The 25,773-nt window shown below is 48.2% G+C and overlaps 1 protein-coding gene across 4 annotated transcripts in view; it reads left to right on the top strand.

Moving 5' to 3' along the window:
- The window catches only part of TECPR2 (tectonin beta-propeller repeat containing 2), an 86,973-nt gene that overhangs the window by 54,970 nt on the left and 6,230 nt on the right, over positions 1-25,773 (top strand). For 3 of the 4 annotated variants that reach the window (XM_019747190.2, XM_074326897.1, XM_019747189.2), the window contains exon 17: positions 5,922-6,070. In XM_019747190.2, the coding sequence (XP_019602749.2) occupies positions 5,922-6,070 (149 nt within the window). Of the gene's footprint in view, positions 1-5,921; positions 6,071-20,700; positions 21,933-25,773 lie in introns of those variants that run through there. The other variant, XM_074326898.1, reaches the window with a different exon arrangement.

The following is a 25,773-nucleotide window of genomic DNA, read 5'->3' as shown; positions in this document are numbered from 1 at the left end:
TTTTCCCATTTTCTGAGCCCGTGGGAGAATGCAGCAAGCCCACAGAGGGTAGGCTTTGCGTTGGGCTGGGAAGGTGAGCAGAGCGCAGTTGGGAGCAGGGCAATGAAAGGCAGGCCAAGGCCACCGGGGGTTCTGATGCTGGGCTCCCTCCACGTACGGTCTGTGTAGCCTGTGGGACAAACAGACGAGTCAAGGGTTTCTTTTAATTATTAGGTTGGTGCAAAAGTAATTGTGGTTTTGCAATTTTTAACCTTTTAAACCTCAGTTACTTTTGCACCAACCTAATATTAAAATTCAAGGGTGCCAGTGTTGAGTTCAGGTGAGCTCCCTGCCCAGAACCCCACGTGTGTGTGTCCATGGAAGGTTGTCATCAGGCAGCGTGTGGGAGTACTGGTGAAGAGAGTGTAGTCATCTAGGTAACCTTAACGCTGCTTGCGTCGCTTCCCAGGGCTTACCCAGCATGCTTCACTGTTCTATTAAAAGTTGGCCGTGGCGTTTGCTCACAGCAGTGAAAGGAAGCACAGCCTTTTCAGGACTTGACTCCGCATGTGAGCGTTCTGTTTAATTCCAAACTTCTGTTTCCCAGTCCTGCTCTCTCCTGGCTGCACTCTTCCGCTCCCACTAAATTTGGCTGGGAAGGGCAGAGTCCGCTCTAGCTGTTTGTGCTTCTTTCCCGGCAGTGCGGTCAGGGTGTCTCTTCCATCTACTCCAGAAGGTCTCCCGGGTTGTCTTGTCCTGCTTCCCTCTCACCACCGCCAGGGGCACAGCCCCCTCCTCACCACCTGCACTACTGCAGTAACCGACTCGTGGCACCACGTTGCCCAACCACACCACGGTTGCCAGAGCCGTCTTCCTAACGCACACCTCCGGGGGTGTGCCCTCAATGTGACACGGCTCCACATGCCCCTAGAATCAGTTCCGGGCTTCAGGGCGGCACCCCGGGCTCTTGCAGCCTGGCCCAGCCTGCCTTTCATGGGCTTCGTGCAGCTGGGCTCTGGTCACCAGCCACTGCTTTTCCGTATGCCAGGCCCCTTCTCTTCCCGTGGCCTGGAATATTCTCTCTGCTCTTCCTGCATACCTCAGCCGAGACTATCAGTCCCCTCAGCTTTCTCCATCACGACACCCTCCCGCTGTGTTGCCAAGCATTGAGCTCCAACTCTGTGCCAACAGTCATTTCAGTTGGACTCTTTACACACAGGGGTGGGGACTCTGCAGGCAGGGACCACATGCTTGGCCACGTCCGTGCCCATCAGGAAACTAAACTGTCAGGGAAAGTTGTTAGTATGTGTAACTCCATTTCTAAGTAATTCTGGGATGTGAGTTTCATTCCTTGTTACTGATAATCCTAAATAAAGCTGCCTGATGTGCCGGCACGAGATGTCATCACACCTGATTCTTTAGTCCAGCGCAAGTCGCCATCAGCCTGCCCAGGGCGTGAGGCAGGAGATGCTGGGTTTAGGAAAGCTGTTCAGAGAAATGATCTACCTCTTTTTCTCTTCAGTCCTGGCCTCTTCTTTACAAGTGTTCTGACATTGAAGCCATAAAAAACGGAAGCCTGTCTTCCTGCTGCTGACAAAAATGGTCTGGACTACCTTGTGCCGGCATTGACCTTGGGCATTGCTAGGTCATTGTAAAGTCTGAACTGTCACCAGTCTTCTCCACATTGCAAACAGAAATTGCAGTTTCAAGGATGATGGTAGCAAAGTTTCAAGTTACGAACACAATTCCTACCTTTAATTTCTCCTTGAAGATGTAGCATCCCTCTCTCTTCTGCCCACATACAAGTTACCAAATCAATTGCTGTTTTAAGATGAAATTAAGATAATTCTGAAATTAAATGTTTAACTACTAAACCCAGTTATAGAGATATTATGGAATTTGTGATTTGTTACAATCCGACTTTTTAGAAGAAAATTGGCATCATTTAGCAGATATTTAAGAGGCCCACAACATTCCACTTCCCGGTACATAAATATGCAGTCTGTCAGCCATTGGAATGTTTAGCAAAGTAATGCGATTTGTAATTATAATTTATCTGGTTAAAGCATTTGATGAGGACATATTCAGTGTCATTTCATGCTTTTAAGTAACAAATAGGATTACATTATGCAGTAATTTATGCAGAAAAGTGTTTTATAAATAGTAAAACACCAAATAGATGCTACTTTTGTTCCCCCCTTCTTCTGCCTGCTCCCCCCCTCCAGTTCAAGCCGTTGTTTCTCAGTCTAGTGTAGGACACAGCTCCCTGGCCCATGCTGATATTATGAGCCTTGTGCTTCCCCCAGCTGAGGCAGTTGGTCGCTGGTCATTGGTTGGATTCTCACAGCAGCTCATAGCAGCTCTCGCTGGTGGCTGGCCATTCACACTGGATGCTAGGCACTCACGCTGGCTGCCGGCCACTCATGCTGGCTGCCGGCCACTCATGGCAGCACACGGTAGCCCACAGCAGCTCGCTAACAGTAGCTCACACTGACCTCTGGCTGCTCACAGCAGCCCAGCTCCAGGGAGAGCTGTTGTTCACAATATTAGCTGTAGAGGGCGCAGCTCACTGGCCCATTTGGGAATCGAACTGGAGACCTTGACGTTAGGAGCACGGCGCTCCAACCACCTGAGTCACTGGGCAGGCCCAGATGCAACATTTTTGTTCCAAAATGTATGTTTAAAAAGTAATCCTAGGGGGCCGGCCCAGTGGCTCAGGCGGTTAGAGCTCCATGCTCCTAACTCGAAAGGCTGCCGGTTCAATTCCCACATGGGCCAGTGACAGTGAGCTGCACCCTCTACAGCTAAGATTGTGAACAACAGCTTTCCCTGGAGCTTTCCCTGGAGCTGGGCCGCTGTGAGCAGCTGGAGGTTGGCGGGAGCTATTGTGTGCCGCCGCAGGCTGCTGTGTGCTGATGTGTGCTACTGTGAGTGGCTGGTGGCCGTGCTGGCCGGCAGCTAGCATGAATGGCCGGCAGCCGGCGTGAATGGCCAGCAGCCAGCCGGCAGTCGGTGAGAACTGTGAGATGCTGTGAGCTGCTGACCAACAACCAATGACCGTTGACAGACTGCCTCATACGGGTGGAGCACAAGACTCATAATACTAGCATGGACCAGGGAACTGCACCCTACAATTAGACTGAGAGACAATGGGTGTGGAAGGGTGGGGGCAAAAAAAGAAAAGTAATCCTAAAGGGAAGATGTCAGATTTGTTAAATAAAGTAATTAAAGCCTTTTAATTTTTTTAATGGGAGGGGACAACAATATGGAGGGGCAGGAAAATTGTGGCGTGTCTGTTCGTCAGATTGGTAATGTAGTAACAGGCCCCAGGGTCAGCAACTTCACCGCAAACGCTGCTTTCCTGTTCCCACAAGCTTAGCTCTCAGTCTTTTAGCATCGTCGTCCCCTGGGTGACAGCTTACTGGCCCTACTGCAGTGCTCTGTGGCACCACTATCTCCATCGCTGCAGCAGGGGACAGCTGAAAGGCTCTTTTACCCTTCAGAAGTGACAGATCACTTCTGCTCACAGCCCACTGGTCAGAACTAGTGGTGGGGCCCCCTAAGGGACTGTGAGAGCCTTGGAGTGTTTGGGGAGGGCAAGTGGTCTCTGCCACCTGTTACGACCATCTTCTCTGTGGAACAGCCACATGAACCTGTATTCAGGCCGCCTGAGAGAGACCCCCTGTGAGGTCAGAAACTTCAGAAAAGCTCTCTATTAAATGTTTTCTTCTTTGACTTGTCTCTTCAATTCAGATAAGCTGCTTTATACACTGAAGTGTATATTCTAGCAGCCTCTTAAATTTGTTCTAAAAGAATGTTCTCCTTGTAACATGCTCTGTTGGCGATATAGTTACTCCCTGTCACTCTGAGATGCTGACCCAGTGTTTTTGTTACCATGTAACTCCAGCCACATGAGCAGCTACTGCCTGTAGTTCCTGAAGACTCCAACATAAAATTATGTTTCAGTTAGCATTTGTTTCTCAGCTATTTCTGGGACTTACTGCTGAAGCTCCTTTATTTTGATTGGTACACATTTAATATGTAATGTTGGAGCCCTAGGGAATCTGTTTGAACTACCTGGTAAGACATCCTACAAGAGATGGAAGAAGGAAAAAATACAGTTAATTTCAGTGTAAGAGAAATCATCATCTTTAGGAAATGCACACAGGAATACTAAGAGCTTTTTTGTGTAGTAGTGAGTTAATACTTTTAAGTTGGTCTCATAGTTAAGGCACATGACAGAATTTCCACATAGCAGGATCCGTGCCTGTTGGTGCAGACACATGGGCTGTCATCTGATGCGAGTGACAACTGTGTGGGGTGGCCAAAAGCAGCACCGCCAGGAAATCTAGCTGCACCACCTATTCCCCCATTTTAGAGTCAAAATGACCTATCCTCTGACCTAGTCATCAGGAGACAAGCCATTCAACTTGAAAAACGGGCAAAAGACTTGAGCAGATACTTCACAAAAGAAGATAAGCAAGTGCCTGTAAGCACGTTAAAGAGTCTCAACATCATTAGTTTACAGGAAATGCAAATTAAAACCTTAACAAGATACCATGTCACACCTACTAGAAGGGCTGACATGGAAAAGGTGCCACAATGGATGCCGGTGGTGTGGGCAGCGGGCACACTGCTGGTGGCATGGCAGATGGTAAGCTGGGGATACGGACAGTTTCTTCAAAGATCAAACATGCATCTGCCGCATGGCCCAGCAGTTCCACTCCTAGGTATTCAACAGCCCATGTTCACAAAAACTTCTGCAAGAATGTTTATAGCAGCTTCAGTCCTAACAGTAAAACGGAAATGGCCCACACGCACTGGCAGGTAAATGGATGAACTGAGCGTGCTGTTTCCATGCGATGGGATAATACTCAGCAGTGAAAGAAGTGACGCTGCGGGTGAAGCTCACGTACATTACACTGAGCGAAAGAAGCCACTCCCAGAGAGTGCGTACCTGTGACTCCCTGGACGTCTGGACCACACTGGACTCATTGTGGTGACAGAAATCAGAGGAGCAGAGGGGACGGGGGGATTGACCGGAAGGGGCCTGATGGAACTTTCTGGGGTGATGCAAATGTTCCACACCTTGATAGGACGTGGCTCACCTGGGTATATCCATTTGTCAAAACTGAACCAGACAGAAGGTGGAGTCCAGAGATCGCAGGTCGCTGACATGGAGTCAGGCTGGCCTGGCTTCAAACCTCAGGCCCCCCCTTCATCTCCTGGCTTAGCCACGTTCTCACTGAGGGATCTTGGGCAAATGTCTCGTGACTGAGTCTGCTGTCCTCACGTGAGGACCGGGGTACTGGGGTAGTATCCGTGCCTCGCTGTAGGGAGGTTTGCAGTGATGGTGTGGAGGACGCCGCTGGGAGCCCATCCTGCTGCCGTCGTTCCCTAACTTGGCTGCTGCTCTGTTTGCCAAATAGACTTAATCAAATGTAGTTTCCCTTCAAAGCCTCTTCACATTCCTTTCCTCTTGAAATCAGTTTGCTCAACAAGGAGACATGTAAGCAGGAAAGTGAAGATTCTGGGAGGCCTAGTTAGTTCATCTTAATCCCAGTTAGGAACAGGATTGTCTGTAAAGATGAATTCCTCTCCCCAGATCCAGAATTTGCTGGTCATAGTCACGTATCAGACGGAGCTACGATGGGCCCACGTGGAGAAACCAGTCCCGTGCTTGGTGGCTGAGGGCACGGTGCTGTGACATCTTGACTGCTTTGCCCGTGGTGTAGGAGGGCTGCTGTGTGGCACCTGGCAGGTGGCCGGGCAGCCAGAGGCCTGGTGCCTCTCCTGTGCCATCATGTTCTCAAGCAGCAGAGTTCAGCTGCCAGGGCAGCGTCCTCTCTTCCTGTGCAGTAAAGAATCCACGTTCATACAATAATGACCGATGAGTCATTTTACAAAAGTAACCAGTGTGTGTGCATTTTCTTTGTTTACAGGAGCCGTGAAACTGACGAGCGTGGCATGTGGGAATCAGCACGTCTGGGCCTGCGATTCCAGGGGTGGCGTGTACTTCCGCGTAGGAACCCAGCCTCTGAATCCCAGCCTGATGCTCCCGGCCTGGATAATGATCGAGCCACCTATCCAGGTAAGTACACGTTAACTGATGCCAGCGTGCGCCTCAGTGAGACCAAAACTGTCCAGACTCTGTTGGGAAAAGCACCACGGCTGTGAGGTAGGCCTCCCAGCACACGGGGCACAGGTGTGTGCCCAGCGCCCAGGAGTGCCCCATTCATTGGCCTCCCAAACTTGGAATTCGATGTTTGTGGAGTTTAGAGCTGAACAGATTGTTGAAGTTATCTGAGCGAACACTGTTTTTTCTTCCTCAAAACAAAATTATTTTGTCCCTAACTTTTTATAAAGCGAGCATTACTTAAAAATAAAAAAATCAGACGATACCCAGAAGTGTAGAGAAGAAAGTAAAAGTCACTTCAAACCTTGTGGCAGAGACAGTGTGTTAGTGTCAGCATTTGTGAGTGTCTCTCCTGGTCTGTCAAATTGTACTTCCCATTGCCCCCCAGCCCATGTTTCAGTTTCCAGTGTATTCTGGAAGTTTTTCTTGGGCTCTTAACTGTTCCACCACTTACAAGAGAAACAGAAGTCTGATGTCCGTGCACTGCTTAATTACCCCTAAAGGCCTCATGGTAGCTCTGCTAAGTATATTTCTGTTAACGTTTATCATTAGGAAGCTGTGATTTCATGAGAGTCATCTGCTCGCTGGTCCCCTGTATGACTTGGTTGGAAAAAATATGACATTGCCACATGGACAGGCAGCCGGGGGCAGGAGTGGTCAGTCCTTGAATAAAAAATGCTTGAATGGAGACAAGAAGGAAACCAAGGGTTTGGGTAAATGCCTGTGTTCATTTTTAGCATCACGAACCCTCAGGGCTGGGGTGACAGAGGTCAAGGGGCAAGGTTCAGGGCCAGTCCTGAGGACCACCAGTCCTGCCCAGCGGACCTGGGGCCTGTGCTGGGAGACCCTGCAATGAACAAGAGTCGGGCCTGGAGTTCTCTCAGGCCACGGTTAGTGGTCCTGGCCACAGGGAGGCTCTGTGTGGATCTTTCCACTTCACAGGGTTCAGGGGAGAGTAAGTGGCGTATTGTCTGTGATGACACCGTGAATTAGACAGCGCTGTGCAAACCTGAGCTTACACATAGGAATTCCAGTGCTGCTCACTTTTCCTCCACTTGTGGTGCTGCGTAACACCCGGCAGAGAGGAATACCCTTCACTGGCCCGGCAAGCGTGGCTGGTGTACGGCAGTAACGGAAGGCAAGCCGACTTGCTGGTTTCGTCACTGCTTTTACATTCTCCTCAGACCAGACACCTTCTTGTTAGCTGATGTGTGTTTTTGTCAGCACCTCCCTTTTTTAACTTCTAACAGCTTTATTTCTTTAGAGTTATAATTTACCTTCTTACAGTCTACAGCTCAGTAGTGTTCAGTATATTCGCAAAGTTGTACAACAATCACTCCTCACTCCAGAACCCCACGCCCTAAGCCCCTGCAGCCACTGACCTACTTCCTTCCTGTATCTGGGCATTTGCCCACCCTGGGTCTTCCTGTTTCGTGTAAGTGAAATTAAACATCATGTGGCCCTTCTTGTCTGCCCCCTTTCACTGAGCATCAGTTTTCTACGTTTGCCGTTAATGGTGTAGCACGCATCAGTGCCTCATTCCTTGGTATGACTGAAGAATATTCCATCGTGGGGACAGATCACATTTTATCTATTTGTAACTGACGGGCATGTGGGTTGTTCCTCCTTTCTGGCCGCCATGCATACTGCTGCTCTGAACATTCACGTATGCGTCCTTGTGTGGACATGTATCTTCAGATCCGTTGGGTGTATAACTTTTAGTGGAATTGAGGGGTCGTAAATGATGGCATGTTTAACTTTTTAAGGCACCGCCAAACTTTTCCACAGTGGCTACACCATTTTATATCCTACCCGCAAAATGTGAGGGTTCCAATTTCTCCACATCCTCACCAAAAATGTTTCTTACCCAATTTTTTTTTCTAGCCATTCTAGTAGGTGTAAAGTAGTATCTCGTGGGTTTGGTTTTGATTTTTGATTTGTTTTTTCTACAGGGTTAATTTTTCAATAAAAACTTATTGAAACAAGAAAGATTAACTTGTATATTGTGTGGGTTACTGAATGTTCCAGTTTATATTAGAACAGTCCCATAGGGAAAGGAAAGCTAATCTGATCCAGACTGGCACTTTTTATTAAAATTCAGTTGGGTTTTGTTTTTTGGTGTTTTTTCAGTAGGGTTTTTTAATTGAGGTATAATTGATGTGTAACATATTAGTTTCAGGTGCACAATATAATAATGATGAGATATTTGTATATGTTGTGAAATGATTACCAGAGTAAGTCTAGCTAACATTCATTGCGATATATAGTGACAAATGTTTTTCTTGTGGTGAGACCTTTTAAGATCTATTGTATTAGCAACTTTCAAATATGTAATATAGTATCATTAACTATAGTCACCATGCCATGCATTACATCCTCATGTCACTGTGGTTTCGATTTGATTTCCCTGATGACTCATAACGTTGAGCATCTTTTCATGTCTTATTGGTCATTTGTGTAGCTCCTTTGGAGAACTATATATTCAAATACTTTGCTCAGTTTTTAATTGGGTTATTTGTCTTTTAATTGTTGAGTTGTAAGACTTCTTTATGTATTCTGGATACTAGACCCTTATCAGACAGATGATTTACAAATATTTTCTCCTATTCTCTTGGTTGTCTTTTCACTTTCTTTATGGTATCCTTTGTACAAAAGTTTTATTTTGTTGGAAGTCCAATTTATCTATGTTTTTGTTTAGTTGTAGTGCTTTTGATGTGCTAAGAACCATTGCCTAATCCAAGGTCAGGAAGAAGATTTATATTTGTCTTTTCTTCTAGAAGTTGTATAGTTTTAATTCTTGCATTTAGATATTTGATTCATTTTGAGTTAATTTTTGTATATGGTATGAGGAAGGTATCCAAATTCATTCTTTTACATGTGGATATCCAGTTATACCAGCACCATTTACTAGAAAAGACTATTCTTTCCCCATTAAATTGACAGCCTTGTCAAAATCAATTGATCATAAATGTCAGGATTTATTACTGTACTCGGCTCTATTCCAATGACTGGTATGTCTGTCATTATGTAGCTTTCTCATAAATTTTGCAATCAGGAATTGATTTTTCTTTTTCAAGATTGTTTTGGCTACTCTGTGTCCTTCGTATGTCTGTATGAATTTTGGGATCAGTTTTTCAATTTGTAAAAAATGTCAACTGGGATTTTGATAGAAACTGTGTTGAATCTATAGACCAACTGGGGACGTTATTGCCGTTTTGCCGGTGTTAAATCTTCCAATCCATGAATGTGGACTGTCTTCGCATTTATGTAGGTATTTAATCTCTTGCAACAGTTTTGTAGTTTTCAGAGTACACATTTTATACTTTTGTTAAATTTAGTTTTAAGTTTTATTCTTTTACATGCTATTGTAAATTGAATTGTTTTCTTAATTCCATTTTCAGATTGTTCATTGCTAGTATAAGTTTTTGTATGTTGATCTTATATCTGGAAATGTTGCTAAATTTGTTTATTAGTTCTAATAACTTTTTTTGTAGATTCTCTAGGACTTCCTATTAAAAGTTCATGTCATCTACAAGTAGAGATAATTTTACTTCTTTCTTTCCTATCTGGATGTCTTTTATTTCATTGTCTTGCCTAATTGCCCTTGCTGGAATCTCCTGTACAATGTTGACTAGAAGTGGCAAGAGAGGACATTCTTGTCTTGTTCCTACTCTTAGGAGAAGGGATCCTATCTTTCACCATTAAGTATGTTGTTAGTTGTGAATCTTTTGTAGATGCCCTTTTTCAAATTGAGGAAGTTCCCTTCTGTTCCTGATTTGTTGAGTGTTTTTATCATGAAAGAGCGTTAGATTTTGTCAGGTACTTTTTCTGTATCTGTTGAGATGCTCATGTGGGTTTTTTCCTTAGTTAATGTGATGTATGATATTGCTTGACTTTGTAAATTGGACCACCTTTCATTTCTGGGATAAATCCCACTCGATCATGGTGTACATTCCTTTGTGTATGGCGCTGGGTTTGGTTTGCTAGTATTTTGTAGGGGATTTTTTTTTTTTTTAATATTTTATTGGGGAAGGGGAATAGGATTTTATTGGGGAACAGTGTGTACTTCCAGGACTTTCTTCCAAGTCAAGTTGTTGTCCGTTCAGTCTTAGTTGTGGAGGGCGCAGCCCAGCCCCAGGTCCAGCTGCCATTGCTAGTTGCAGGGGGCGCAGCCCACCATCCCCTGTGAGAGTCGAACCGGCTACCTTGTGGTTGAGAGGATGCGCTCCAACCAACTGAGCCATCTGGGAGCTCAGCGGCAGCTCAGCTCAAGGTGCTGTGTTCAATCTTAGTTGCAGGGGGCGCTGCCCACCATCTCTTGTGGGACTCGAGGAATCGAACTGGCAACCTTGTGGTTGAGAGCCCACTGGCCCATGTGGGAATCGAACCAGCAGCCTTCGGATTTAGGAGCATGGAGCTCTAACCGCCTGAGCCAACGGGCCGGCCCTTGTAGAGGATTTTTGTGTCTCTATTCATGAGGGAGATTGGTCTTTGGTTTTCTTTTCTTATCATGTGTTTGTCTTGGTGTCAGGGCAATGCTGGCCTTTTAGATGAGTGAGAAGTATTCTCTTATATTTTTTGGAAGAGTTTCTGAGGGATTGGTGTTAAGTATTCTTTAAGCATTTGTTAGAATTTGTCAGTGTAGGCCTTTTCTTGGTGGGATATTTTATTTTTTTATTACTGATTCAGTCTTTTTTCTTGTTACAATTCTATTCAGAATTTTCTGTTTCTTTCAATTTGAGTAGTTTATGTCTTTCTAGGAATTTGTGCATTTCATCTATTACCTAATTTATTGGCATCCAGTTATTCATAGTATTCCCTTATGATGCTTTTTTATTTCTGTAAGGTTGGTGGTTATGTCCTCTCTTTCACTTCTGACTTTGGTAATTTGAGTCTCCTCCCCTTTTTTCTTAGTTTATCTAGCTAAAGTTTTGTCAGTTTTAATGATATTTTCAAAAGTTATCTTTTGGTTTTGTTGATATGGGACATAGTCCCAGAGAGCAGTTTCCAGGCTCTCGGCCTCATGTGGAAACGTGCCGGCTCAGGTAGTAAATGGCCATCAGCTGTTACTGGTTAGCCATTAGCCACTGATATAACTGCCATGGCTACGCTGGGGGTTGGTTGGTTGGCAGAGAAGCGGACGGCGGATTGCAGATCATATGGCTCCTGCTTCTTGTGTCTCCAACCCAGCCGCCAGCAAGAATATAGTGGTATGACTCCCCTACCTATGGCTCCGCTGGGGCTCCTTTTTGGCCTCACCATATCCTGCGTTCTTGTGTGGGCAGCGGGAGCTGAGACCCGGCATGACATCAGGAGTGCTTCTCCCCCCCTGAGAGAGGAATCCTGTTACTCAGGACAGCAGAGTAACTGTCCAGCACCACAGCCCTAGCAAGGGACCCAGGCCCGCCTGCCTACCCTGGTCCACGGGGCCGGCTTCTCCTGGGCAGCTGGGACTGACCACTTAACCACTGAGATCAGAAGTGACCACAGGCACTGTTGCTGGGCACTCACTGTTAAGCACATCTTTCCATCTTTCCGTCCTCACAACATCCCAGTAAGTGGTTATGTCCCCACCGGAGAAAACCCAGCTCAAAGAGGCTCAGAAAGTTGCCATCAGTTCTCATAGTTAGCACGTGGCAGTGCTGGAGTCCAGGTGTGTGTCACCCCAGCCTGGTGCTGAGGACCAAGCCTGGGCCACAACACTGACTGCAGGAGCTGTGAGGGGACATTGTATCCCTGCCACAGGCTCGGTGACCTCACATGTGGTGTTTTAGGACAAAGCCTAACCAAGTCTTAAAACTGCAGAGGGTCTGAGATGAATCCCGCAGGAGGGGAGAGGAGGCTTCATTGAAAGGATTTGAAAAGTCAGGCAGACGGGGCACCAGGTTAGCTCAGTTGGTTAGACCGTGGTGCTCTTAACAAGGTTGCCGGTTCGATCCCCACATGGGACACTGTGAGCTGCGCCCTCCACAATTAGATTGAAAAAACGACGTGACTTGGAACTGATGGGTCCTGGAAAAACACATTTAAATAAATAAAAGTTTAAAAAGTCAAGCCAAGGGTGGCTGGTTACCTCAGTTGGTTAGGGCATGGTGCTGATAACAGCAAGGTTGCCAGTTCGATCCCTGCATGGGCCACCATGAGCTGCATCTTCCTTGAAAAAAAAAAAAAAAGAAAAGAAAAAAGGCTGATTGGTTGAATCCAAGTATTAACATGTAAATGGAATGTACGTGTTTTGATCATAACTGACCTCTCCCTACATCATTATATTTATTCTTCAACTTGAGCTTCCTGGTCTGCCTGTAGATGTGTTTGCTTTTGAAACAAATGGAAGCTGGTGGTAGATGCCAAGGGCCCAGTAGGTAAGCAAGAGGACTCTGAAAATTAGCCAGTTTCTCTGTTTCTTGGTCTCTTCTCTGGTGAAACCTCCCTCCTATGGCAGTTTCTGGATGAAGTTTTAACGAAGTGCTCAAAACAAATGACTCAGTTTTCAGACTTGACTTGCTAACATTTAGAAGGATTTGGAGAAAATATTTATAGTTGTGTTTCGCATCTTTTTTTGGAGTTTGCTGCTTCAGTTGGAGAATTTTCTATCTGTATTAAAATTGGCTCTAAAGCTCATAGCACACTTGGCTGCTGGCACTGTGCCGAAGTCAAAGAAGGTGGTCTGCCTCCCAACAACACAATGAAAGAAACACGCCAACATAATAGACAATACCAGTGAGAATGTCCTGCTCACTGGTGCTGCTGGTGGGGATAGAACGTGACGTGATGTCACGCATCAGAAAAGTTCATCCCGCCAAGAGGAAGACTTCCATTGGAAAAGTATTAGGTAGTATCAGGGAAGACCCCCACCCCTGCCTGAACTGGGTCTTCCATTGACTCATCAGAATGAAACGTCATTCCAGGACACCAGAACAGAGAGCAGCTAAAGGAGTTTTTATTCTCTTTCCTCCCGATCTAAGGCAGTGCTAAGCAGCCCTCCTATGTCCCTCTTACTCCTCCCAGCCTCTGGTGGCACCTACTGAGCTGGCAGAGGTCACTCACACGGGACAGAAACAGTGGAGGAGAGGGACACCCACACCCCGGACTCTGGATACAACTGATTGCCTGCTTCTAAGAGTTTGGGGTGTTCCAACAACTCATATCCCCTCTGCAATTATTATAAAACACTGGGCCTTGGGGACAGTGAAAGCAGCTCTCTGGCCTCATTTGGGACACCATGGGGTAAATCCCTGTCCGCACCCGCATGAACAACTCTGGGCAGTAAGTCACCCCCATCTCTGGATGGAACTTCGACACAGCGCGTCCGCCCTCCCTGCAGCGTCGGAGTGAGCGTCCTGTGGGAAAGAGAGCACAGAGCTTCGGTGCTGCAGCACAGTCGCCGCGAGTCCCTCCCTGGTTTTTAATAAGAGGAACCATATCCAGTGCCAGGTTAGTGCCCAGGCGCGCTCTGTCCCAGGGCGCCGAGGCTCTGCTGTGCAGGGGCCGAGTTAAGTTCCGGTGTATTGGCGCAGTGAGCCGTGCTGCCACGCTTACCTACACACGGCCTCCCGCAGGCGCTCTTCTTCCCGTGGAGAGATGCTCCGCATGCTGGGTGACAGCATCAGGTACCAGACACGCCTGAGGATGCTATTTTTGTGTAGAAAATAGTGTACATTGGGAAAGTCTGAAGATACACAGCAAAATGGTAATAGTAGTTGTAATTGGGTGATGCGATCATGGCTGATTATTTTTCCTTCCTTTAGTTTATCTCTGTTTTCTGAATGTCTTGCAATTAATACATTCCTTATAGAAAAAGTAGTTTATAATTCTGAATAATCTTCCAAGAAAAACCAGTCTTAGGAAATGACCGGAACTGTTCCCAAAGCTATGTGCTGTTACACTGGTTATAACAGTGCAAACTTGACCCAGTGAGACTGCAAGTGGTGAAGTAGGTGTGTGTGCTGCCCGGGTGGGAAGAGTCCGCCAGCCCTTATCACAGCCATTACTGTCCATTAAAGATGGGCTTTGAAAGGCCCTTTAAAATCATGTTTGGCGAGGATTGATAAGGAGAGTTGTTCCGAGTGGAGTAGTGGCTTTAGTAGCTTTGGAGCTGGCCTTTGCCACTTAGTGTTCCCAGGCCTTCCCATGCAGGGCCTGAGCATGATCTGCCCTCCCAGCTGTCGCCGGGATGAAGGCTGATGTGTGTGCAACGCCCAGGGTCCCTCACACACACCTAAGTGGCACCTGTTCTTACTTTGCTCACAGTGTACTCTGAAAATGGGCAGAACATTGTTTTACAGTCAAAGAGGAAAAACAGGTATAGTTTACAAAGGACCCAAACTTTATGGGTCAGCTGCAGCCTTTCTGTGCCAGGACTCCTCTTGTGACACCCCCAGCCCGTGTAAATCTGAACCCCTGTGGGTCTGCCCTCTGCACATTCCTACCCATGCACAAAGGATTTTAGACTTTGGAAAACATGGGACCTCGCCACCTCATTCTAGGCGAGGAGGGTGTGACCTACTGAAAGCAGTTCTCGGCTAGGGGAGGTTGGTGGCTGGGCCAGGCCTCCAGGCCTGCGAGGTTCAGGACAGTCCCATCCAGGGGATGCTCGTGGCTACTGTAGCGACCCTCACACAAACCACTGGATCTTAAAGCACAAGGTCCAGCTTACAGAGCGGTGGGAGTGAGCTGGGGAGGGAAGTGCCGCCGGGGCCTCAAGGGGGTCAGAAGGTGCCCATAGAGGCACTGTGCTGCCAGAACGTGAAGGGCGAGCAGGAACGTGGCAGGCAGACAGGGTGGAAGGGTGTCCCAAGCCCAAGGATCCGTGACATGAGCAGTGACCAGCGCGGCCCCACCCTGCGGGGGCAGAGGGGGCTCACAGGAAACCTGGGCCAAGGCAGGGCTACTGCAAAGCTTGAAGCCAGGCCGAGTGGCCTGGTCAGACTGAGTTTTAGGGAGGTAAGCTGCTCGGAGTCTGTGACACAGTTCCTTCTGAAAGCGCGGTCAGCAAGCCAGAGGGGCCGGTGAGAGGAGGGGGAGACAGGTGCTATGGGGGGATCCCCGGGATGGGGCTGGGCCTCACCTCAAGTCCCTTCACGTGGGAGGAGCCACATGTGCCTCGTCCTACGCAGCGCAGCCCTGGGGTTTGGGCGTCAAGGGCAGCAGAAAGGGTTGCGGCTGGAGGGGTATGACGGGTGGGCCACCCTGTAATTACTGTGGTCATCTCATGGGATGGGGGTGCCTCAGGGGACAGGCGTGGGCACAGCACACTGATGACATCAGCGCTCTGGAGCTTTGTTCTCGAGCTCTTTCTGTCCTTGTCAGCCTCATCTTGACCAACCAGTGCAGGTGAAGCAGAAGTGCCCTGTCCTGGGGTTCGGGGAGGAAACAGGTGGCCCCGACCATCTAGTTAGTGGCAGTCACCAGGCCCTGCCTCAGCCTTTGAACCGTCTGCCCACAGGGGCCACGCCCAGCACTAGTATTCAAGGGCCACCAGGTCCTACAAGCCGTACAGCAGTGCTGGTCCAGACCTCAAGACTGCGGGCTTTTTTATGACATTTAGGAAGCAGGCGGCATGTTCCTAAAATTCCCACCAGACACCTCTGCTCCTACAAAGGAAGGTTTCACATATGAGTCAGGCCATGGCTCAACGCAGGGTTGGCAGAGAACCTGGGACAGAAGACCCAATCCCAGACGGGCACGCGCTGGGCCAGACCCTGTGGCGGGAGCTGCTGTGGTGTGTGGGGAAGACACCGTGTCCAGCACCAGGCAGCTGGTCTGAACCTGAACCACTTAGCGGCTCGTGGTGCCGCTCAGCCCCTGGGACCCGCGGTCTCCAGCTGCGCTGTAGGGATGGTGAGAGTAGTGAAAATAGATAAACAAGATGGAAAGGGGAGTCCCACAGCCATCACCCTGAGGAAAGAAGCTAGTTATAAAGTCATCCTGGATGGCTCCAATTACATGACATTCTAGAGCAGGGCAAGCCAAACGAATCTTTGGTGGCAGACATCAGACCCGTGGTGGCCTGGGTCAAGGGAGGCTGTCCAGGGGCACAAGGCTGCGTCCCGGGGGCAATGATTTGTTGAGACTCGAGCATGGCACACCTGCGAGCTGTACATTTACTGGATGTAAACGTCATCTCAAGAAAAATCAATAAAATACTGAGCTCCAGTTAGTGATTCGCGTGTTGAAGTGTTTAGGGGAACCTGCCGTGATGTCTGCAACTGACTTTGAGGTGCATCCAAAATTAAGGTGGATTGATGGGTGGATAAACAGATGGATGATAGATGAAAAGGCAGGTACAAGAAAACTACCCGTAATGGGTATATCGGTGTTCCCTATAATATTCAACATTTTGTATGTTGTACAATTTTTATAATAAAATTGGGGGGTTGGTCAATAATGCACAAGTACATAAAGTATCTGGCACAAAGAAAACCAATGGTGAAAGTTACATCACCTCCTCTACTTTCCAGCAGATTCAGGAGAGCAGCAAACACCTAAAATACTCCTTCAAAACTACGTCTTGTCCGTATAACATGGAGAGAACATGTACCTCCAGGAGCAGGGATTTGTGAGGCCCAATTTAGTTGGGCATAATAATGCTTCTCCCCGCTCTGAAATCTCCGTTCCCCCAGCAGGGATCACGATGGACTTTGGTTGGTGTCCCTCTGCACATGTGCTCACGCTGTGTCAGACCCCTGCGCCTCGCGCGCAGTCCGACATCTGTGTAAGCTGACAGGGCTCGAATACTGTGTCCTTCACATGGTGCTCTTCTAGCGAGACTAATTGCTGACATCTGTAAGGAGCCTTCTTCAGTAAAATAGACAATATACGTAAGATACCTAGCACAGTCCACGCACACAGTAGGGACCGTCACGTGGACGTGAAACCTGAAGCTTTAGACTAGTTACATTAAATGAACTTCTGATTCCAGCCAAGACAGAGTAACAGGGACCAGATTTACCCTCCTGCCCGAAACAACTAAAACTCCAGACAAAATACATGAGACGGTGGTTTTCAAGACATGGGATACCAGACAGCAAAGGACAGTGATCCCTGAGAAACGGGAAACAAATGAGGTGAACCCTGTAGTTTCCAGGCCATGGCAGTGGGGGTGGACCCGAGATAGGGGCTGGCAGAGCCCAGCCAGCGCCTTGAGTTTTGGGGATAGGGATGGGAATCTGGGGAGGCTAAGGAGTCAGGAACTTGTACGGAGAGTACCAGAGATCCTCAGAGGGTCCTCAGAGGTGTCAGCTGAGTGCCGATGAGCACGTGGGGGAGGAAACTGCCCAAGGCCTGTCAGAGAACCATCCAAGAGGATTGGAGGGTACATTCCCGGAGCTCAGCCAGCTCCAGGACTAATTTCTGATCCCACCACCCAGAGTGGGGACCCTCCTGTAATGCCCCTTCCTAACTGGGTCATATGCCTTAGTTATGGTGCAGAAGTAGCCCTATATTAAATGCTGCTCTGGTCGTGCTGACCTGAGCTTGCAGCATCCCAGAACAAAGCTCAAGAATATTTATAGATTACAAAAATATCCAGCACCAACAAGGTGAAATTCACGTTGTCTTGCATCCCGGCAGAACTTTTCAGGCAAGCAAAGAAACAGGAGATATCGCCTACAGTGAAGGAAGGGATATCCACCAATAAAAGCTGACCTGGAAATGGTACAGATGACATAATTCACAGGCAGGGCATTAAAACCGTTGTTGTAACTTTACCCTTTATGTTCTAGAACCTGAGGGAAAGAGTGTGCATGTTAACTAGAAAAATGGAAGGTATAAAAAAAGACCCAAATCAAACTTCTAGGGATACAAATTGGAATGTCTGAGATGAAAAATACCCTGGATGAGATCGATGGCAGTGTACATGTTGCAGAAGAAAAGATTAGCAAACTCAAAGACACAGCAGTACAAACCATCCAAACTGAAACGCAGAGAAAAAAGCCTGAAAAAAAGTTCAGAGCATCACTAAGCGTGGGACCGTTTCACAGGGCCCAACACGAATGTAATCAAAGTCCTGGAGGAAAAGAGAGCGCAAGGGGTGACGTGAAAAACAGTTGAAGAAATACAGCTGAAAGTTTTCCGGATTTGGTGAAATAATTCCATTGAGTGAAGTAACCAGACCAAAAAAGGAATCTGTTTGGTTTTAATCAATGCCACGCGTAAGTACGTCGGTCAGCGTCAGCTAGTGCCACAGGGTGCTGCCTGTCCCCACCTGATGCCCCGTCTCTAGAGACCCACTTTCTTTTAGCTTCGTATCCCTGAGTAACTGCTCAGGGAGCTATTTCTGGGTCCTTCTAGCTCTAGGTGTTGCCAGGTGGCTCCTGGAGAGGAGGAGGAGGAGAGCTCCTTCATGGCCTGCCCCAGCCAGGCGGCATCATCCAGTAACCGCGGGCATTACAGCTGCCAGGGAGCCAAGTACACTACATCTTCTCGTCTCTGCGACTCTGTTTCCCTGGGCTTGATCACTGTCTTGTTTTCCCAAATAGCTTTCTCTGTGGTTTCACACATACAACCCCAACTCGGCCAGTTATTTCAGTCCCCTCTCATACATTTGGACTTATATCGGGTGTCCTCTCCAGGGTGTCCTCTTTGGAAAGATCTCTCCTGGATGCTTTGGGTGCTCCAGACTGGCCTGGTCACCCTGCCACCTGGGGTCGCCCTTCACCTCCCTGTGTGTTCCATCCCCTCACTCCTGGGTCTGGTGTCTTCCTCTTTGTTTGTTTGGGTGGAGTTTATCTTCTAGTTGGTTCCTGCTAATGGCTCATGGTAGGTAAGTGTTGGAGACATTGCAAGTCTGAAAAGTCTTTTGCCTGTGTTCACCCTTGACCTTAGCTGGATACAGCAGCCTAAGTTGGAAATAATTTTCCTTAGAATTTTAATCTTCCTCCATCACTTCCTGGCACCCAGTATTGCTGTTGAGAAGTCTGAAGCCATTCTGATACCTGACCCTTGATATTCGACCTGTGTTTTCTCTGTCTTTCGCTAGAGTTCTGAGAACAGAAAGTGATGTGCCTGTTTCATCCTTCGTGTTGGCCCTTTCTGCCCCGGCCCCAAGCTTGGGGCCTTTATTCTGCGGGCCTGTTACCTGCAGCAGCCTCTTTCCTGCCTCTGCCCCTCCTGTTTCCGTTTGCTCTTTCTGGGGTCACGCTTTTGTCCTGTGGACCTCCTAAACTGGGCTCCACTTTTCGTCTCTTTCTCTGCTGTTTTCTATCTCTTGATGCGTTTAGCCTACTTTCTAGAAGATGTTCTTGACTTTATCCTACAGTCCTTCCATGGGGTTGTTGTATGATCACGTTTTAATTTCTGGAAGCTCCTGTTGCTCTTCCGCTTGTCAGATCGGCTTTTGTCTCCGAGCAGGGTGTTGCAGCTTCTTCTCCTGCATGGTCTCCCTGTTGCCTGAGTCACCTGTCTTCTGTCTCTTATCTGTGTTCTCCACGGTGGCGGTCTTGGTTAGCCGAGTGGTTCTCAGCGCACAGGCTGATGGGAGCCTGGTGGAGCTCGTTCACTGCGGGCCCCACATGCTGACCTGGCTGGTGGCTATTTCGCTGGGGAATGCCTGCGGTCAGGGGCTCGGCCCTTCCAGTCCCTGCTGAGTCCTTTCTTCACCCACCCTCCTCCAGCTCCCAACGTTGTGTGGTTGTTTTCTTCTCTCATCCTCCCTTCATGAGTTTTGGACCTTTTTTTTAACTCTTTCCCTCTAACTGTAGTGTTGTTTCAGAAGGGAGTGGAAGGATAGATGTGTGTTTGTTCTCTTATTGCCCAGGAGGCGCTGGGTTTTTCAGAGTTCTGCAGGCGATTGGGACACAGCCTGCCGAGAGCCACGGTCAGTCATCCCTCAACCCCACACTTCTGTGACCCAGCTCCTCAGCGGGCGCCCACATCCTCTATCCAGTGCCTTCAGTCCTCAGAATGTCTCTGCGTGGTGTTGGGCCTTGGCGGGCTCCCTGTTACTCATTATCTGATGGACACGTGCTGCTGCCTACAGAGCAAGCGACAAGACCCAAAGTGGTGTCTGATGCTGTTGGATGCAACTGGCCCGTTTTGAAGAAAATCAATTTGCTTTTGCCACTTCCTTGACTTTTTCCCCCCATGTTGCCTTTTTTCCTATAGCTCCATTTGAACACCAATTGTTGTTGCGTTCCCTTCTCAAACGGTGTTCCTAGGAAATATTACCCCTCCCTGGGGTATTTGACCCTAAGCCTTTTCTCTGCTCTGGAAGGCTCTGGTTCCCAGTAAAGGGCCACCAGGACGCAGATGGGCTGCCCGAGCTCGCAGCCGTCATCTTGTCATCTGGTTGACCCCCTGATTAAAACAAAGCGCTAGGGACCCTGTCCCAGCTGATATGTGTGTGCCCCCGAAAGAGCCAGCACCACAAAGGGTCTGCATGCCATCCTGGAGCAGCAAAGATGAAAGGTCACCTCTAGTACCTCTGCCATCTGGGGGTCCGTCCCGGAACCCACCTGTGCAGAGCCCACCTGTGCAGGGCCTCCTCGGAGGCTGTCCATTTGTGCAGCTGCTGTGTGATGAGCTAGCGGAGATTCCCATGGGCCAGTGCAACTGGGATCAAGTTTCTGCCTTCTGTGTCCCAGCAGTGCTGGAGCCCTGATGCTGACCAAAGGCAGTCGTCCGGCTGGTGTCAGCGACAGGGTCGCGACTGGTGGACAGAAGGGCAGTCAACATTGGCCTCAGCAGCTCCTGCTCAGGAAGGACAGAACGTGACTGCTGCCCAGGAAGCCTGCTTTGAGCATTTTTCTTGAGTACGTCCCCTACAATTAGCAGATGCTGTGTCTCCCTGGATTCTGAAGTCACAGCCAGACCAGATGTGGAGCCAGTGCCAGAGTCACCAGAGGAGAGGACCTCTGGCTTTGCAGTCAGCCGAGTAGGAGGAGGAAGAGGCAGAGGGGCCAGCATCCGGTGGCCTCACTCAGCTGGGTCAGTAGTTTGCAAATGCTTTCAGCAGGAGAACGCATTCTCCAAATAAAATCTTGTCCTTAAGCCAGATGTGTTCAACAAATGACAGCAGAATTGCTCCCAGGAAGCTGGCAGGACGCCCAGACCCAGGGCGCAGGCCTCAGCCGAAGGCCGCTGGTCAGCGCGGCGTGAGCACTTGGCACCATAGGCCAGGGCAGCCAGAACCTATGTACCCCCGAGTCAGAGCGTGAAAATCCAGGCATAGGGTCATGCGGCTCACCCTCTGAGGGGGTGGGGCTCCACCTGGGGTCACCACTGTGTGGGAGGCAGAAGATGGCAGCGCCCAGGCCTCCCGACTCCTCGCCGCTGGCCCTGAGAATCTGCTGGTACTTTCAACACAGGCCTGCTAACGTTGCTATCTGGTTTTCCAGCTTATCTGAAATTAAAACAGACCAGGAGCTGGAAGAGAATCTGCTACAGGAGAAAACACAGAAGTCAGAAAGTACAACCACTATGGGGGCCATGTGACATAGGACCAAACAAACCCCACACTTTAGCAGCCCGGGAGTGTCACTACAGAGCATTGGGGTGCCTCGAGGAAAAGGGAAGCTCACAATGCGTCCCAAATGTTAGGTGGATTGAAGTTTCATTAAAACAGGGAGGCAGGGAGATGACTTGGAGGGGAGAGAGAGGCCGTCTGAGAAGCACGGCTGGCACCTGGATGGCCCCGCATGTTGTGGTTGGCTTTGTTTCCAGAAGGCGTCTTTACAGTGTGATTTGTGTTGTTGCTTTGCAGGCTCTCTGATTAATCCCCCTCGTGTTCCCAAAATGTTACTGCTGAATTTTATCCAAGTTCACACAAGGTCCAAACCAAAATAATCTGTCCAGATAAACATGTCCTGTGGCTGTGAAATTGTCAATTTTTTTGTTTGTTTTCTTTTGGTCTGGATGTATTGCCGTTCTGGCTGAGGGTGTGTGTGTGTGTGTGTGTGTGTACACACGTTCTGTGCGTGCATATGCGTGCCATAGGATAAAGCTTCAGCCTACTGGAAGTTTGGAGAACTCTGGTCTGAGCCCCCAGACATGTCAGTTCTAGACTCAGCTCAGGCATGTGTAGGTCCCCTCCCCTCTCAGCATCTGTTTTGTCAGTTTGTTGACCCAGAATATGAGGGAGTTGGGCTTAGCTGGTCTCCTGGGTCCCTTTCAGCCCACAATAGTTTTGGTGAGCCTTTGAAACAGAAAAGCCAGAGTTTCTGTTGGTAAGAGGCATTGTTTTATCTTGAGCCTGGGCTTAGTTCTGCTGTCCTGTCTCTAAATTATTGTTTGGGGTTACCTGGACCTCTCTGTCCCCTGTGCCAATTTCATGGACACTTCGTGAGCACCACACTTGCAGCCCTATGGGTTGTGCCTGTGAAAAGCATGATGTGTTCCCTCCAAGTCTGCCCAAGCTAGAGGCAGTCACGTGGGCACACTGGGGGAGGGAGGCGCTGTGGGATGAGCCTGGCTGGGGGCCACTTCGGGCCCGAAGGTGAGACGGGGTTCCTTCAGAAGGTTGATGGACAGGCCATTTGTGAGCTGGGCCTCACAGAGCAGAGAGGAATCAGAAGGTGCAGTGGTAGCTCCGTTTGCTTAGATCCTAAGCCCAGTGCTGTGGGACCTGAGTGACCGACCGGGACACCAGGGAGGGGGTGGCACCTGCTGTGGAGGGGGGAGTACCAGAGGGCCAGGTGACCCCGAAGGCAGCAGGCACTGTGGCCAAAGCCACTCTGCCTGCAGCCTGGGGTAGGACAGTGTGGGTGGGAACCAGTCAGGAGGCCCCTGAGTGGTCTTGGGCATGGGGCAAGGGGCTGAGTCCACGTTCCTGCCTTCACATGGCATGAGTAGACAGAGTCTGTGGTGCCCCAGGCGCAGAGCCAGGCACTGGGCAAGGCAGGCAGGGTCCTGCCCTGGGAGCTCATTGTCTCGTCCAATCAGATCACAGCGCCCCTAGTGAAAATCGCTGGGGGACGGGTGGACGGCGTCTGGGGTGCACATGTTTCCCTGCCTGCAGTCTTCCATTCACCATCTGCAGTTACCAGAATCCTCACTCCTAGCAGTGAGTGGTCTTGCCCAACTAACCTAGTGGCTAGAGTCGGAATTCTTCAGGGAGCATACTAGAGAAGAATATTGGAGTCAGTGACTGAAAAACAAGTTTATCTCATCCGAGAAACACAGAACCTGACACATTTCGAGCTCATGTTATCTAAGCTAAGCAGTATTTTCACCGCACCTGACAGCTAAGATAAGTCCCTCCACCCCATCACTGGGCCCCGGGGGCAGGCGGGCAGCGCTGCACAGCTACAGGGCCTTGGGAAGAGCCGCTTAGACACAGCCCATCACGTGAAAACGTCACTCCTTAACTTGAACTCTGTCGAGTCAAAATCTCAGTGTATAAAATGAATTCTATCTGGAGAGGCTCTGGATTAATGGGAAAGAGGAATGGTTTATCCTGTAATACTGGTGGCTTAGAATAAATAAAATGTGGCCTTTTCTTGTTCATAATTAGTAATGAGAACATGAGACAGCAACTTGTTTTTTTCCCCCAGGAGGTCTTGTTTAAGGAAAACTTTGCAGCCCACAGTAGCCCTTTGATTTGTAAATATCAAAGCAAGTTGATGGCTGTAATTAAATCACTGAGTACTTCCAGAAATGGGTGTGGCACCCTGCCCTTCACCCACCCTGTAACTCATGTTTAAAGGGCACTTAATAATAAGCAGGAGCTGGTACACACAAACACACACACACACACACACACACACACACACATTCTCTCTCTCTGTCTTTGGAAGCACAGCAAGAGCAAACATCATTTTTTAGCATTTCCAAATGGTTTTTAAATCTTAAATTCCTTGTTTACTCCATTTTCTAAGTTTCAGCCTTCGTCCTCTTCTTTTTTTTCATTTTTATGAAGTTTTGAGTATGAATAAGCCAAAATTTTAGGCTGCCGACTTCTTTTTTTAAATTGGAATTTTTATTGAGATAATTACGGATTCACGTGTGCCTGTAAGAACTCATGGAGCCACACACACCCTTTGCCCAGTCTCCCCAATGAGGACATTCTGCAAAGCCATAGCGCACTGTCACAACCAAGGTGTGTCACTTTCTCTTTGTTAAAAGAATGTGGTAAAATACACGTAACATGAACTACCAGTAGTGACATTCAGTATTATGCAGTCACAGTATTGTGCACCCTTTGTCACCGTCTACTCACAGAACATTTCCCCCAGCCCAGAAGGAAGCCCTGCCCGGTGCCAGTCACTCTCCATGCCCTCCCCCAGCCCCTGGCAACCACTAATCTGCTCTGTCTGTGGACTTTCCTCTCCTGGATGTGTCATATGAATGGAATCATGGGATATGTGGCCTTTTGAGATTGGCTGCTGTCACTCAGTATCATGTTTTCGAGGTTCCTCCACGTTGGGACAGTATCAGTCTGTCGTTCCTTTTTATGGCTGAATGATAGTCCCCTGTAAGCGGACCTCGTTTTATTGCACTTTGCAGATACTGTGTCCATCCACATGGAGGCAGAGCCACCCCCAGTACAAAGATTACAACTCGCTGACGGCTCGGGTAGATGATGGTTAGCAAATTTTAGCAATAAAGTGTTTTTAGTTAAGGCGTGTACATTGTTATAAACATAATGCTATAGCACACTTATAGACTACAGACAGTATAGTGTGAACACAACTTTAATTGCACTGGGAAACCAAACAATTCGTGTGACTCGCTTTGTAGGGTATGCGCTGTATTGCCCATTCGGAAACCAAACCCACTGTACCTCCGGGGTCTGTCTATACACATGCCGCGATTTGTCAGCCATTCACCACTTGATGGGCGTTTGGGTTTCCACCTTTTGCCTCTTGTGAAGAGTGTGACAGCTATGAACATTCGTGTAGTTTTTGTTTCAACCTCTGTTCCAATTCTTTGGGTACATATCTAGGAGTGGGATTTCTGAGTCGTATGGTAACTGTGTTTTAACCTTTTGGAGAACCGCCAAACCGTTGTCCACACCATTTTACATTCCCATCGGCAGGGCCTGAGGCTTCCTATTTCTCCACAGCCTCGCCAATGACTTATTTTCCATTTGCTTTTTATTAGTCACTCTGGTGGGTGTGAGGTGGTCGCTCGCTGTGGTTTTGATTTGCATTTTCCTGATGACTAAGGATGCTGAGTGTCTTTTCATGTGTACGTGATCTATTCAAGTCCTTTGCCCTTTTAGAAATTCTGTTGTTTGTGTTTTTGTTGGTGGATTTTAAGAGTTCTTTATTCGGTATACTAGACCCTTGTTAGGTATACGATTTGGAAGTATTTTCTCTCCTTCTGTGCGTTGTCTCTTCACTTTTTTATGGTGTCCTTTGAGGTACAAAAATCTTTAATTTTGATGAAGTCCAATTTATCTATTTCTTTTTGTTGCTCGTGCCTTAGTGTCATCTAAGAAACCATTGCCAATTTAGCTCTTACGTTCATTTTTGATCCATTTCAAGTTAATTTCATATATGGCGTGAGGTAAGGGTCTCACCTAATTTTTTGCACATGATGTCCAGTTATTCCATCATCATTTGTTGAAAAGACTTCTTTTTTCATTGAATCATCTTGGCAACCTTGTCAGAAATCACTTGCCTATATGGGTTTGTTTCTGAACTCTCTATTCTGTTCATTTATCCATCTGCCCTTACGCCAACACCACACTGATTACTGTAGCTTCATAATCGTTTTGA

Source organism: Rhinolophus sinicus, linkage group LG03 (genome assembly GCF_036562045.2).
Source record: "Rhinolophus sinicus isolate RSC01 linkage group LG03, ASM3656204v1, whole genome shotgun sequence".
Classification (NCBI taxonomy): domain Eukaryota; kingdom Metazoa; phylum Chordata; class Mammalia; order Chiroptera; family Rhinolophidae; genus Rhinolophus; species Rhinolophus sinicus.
Note: the sequence above shows the minus strand (reverse complement) of the source record. Positions and strands in the feature narration are given on the sequence as shown.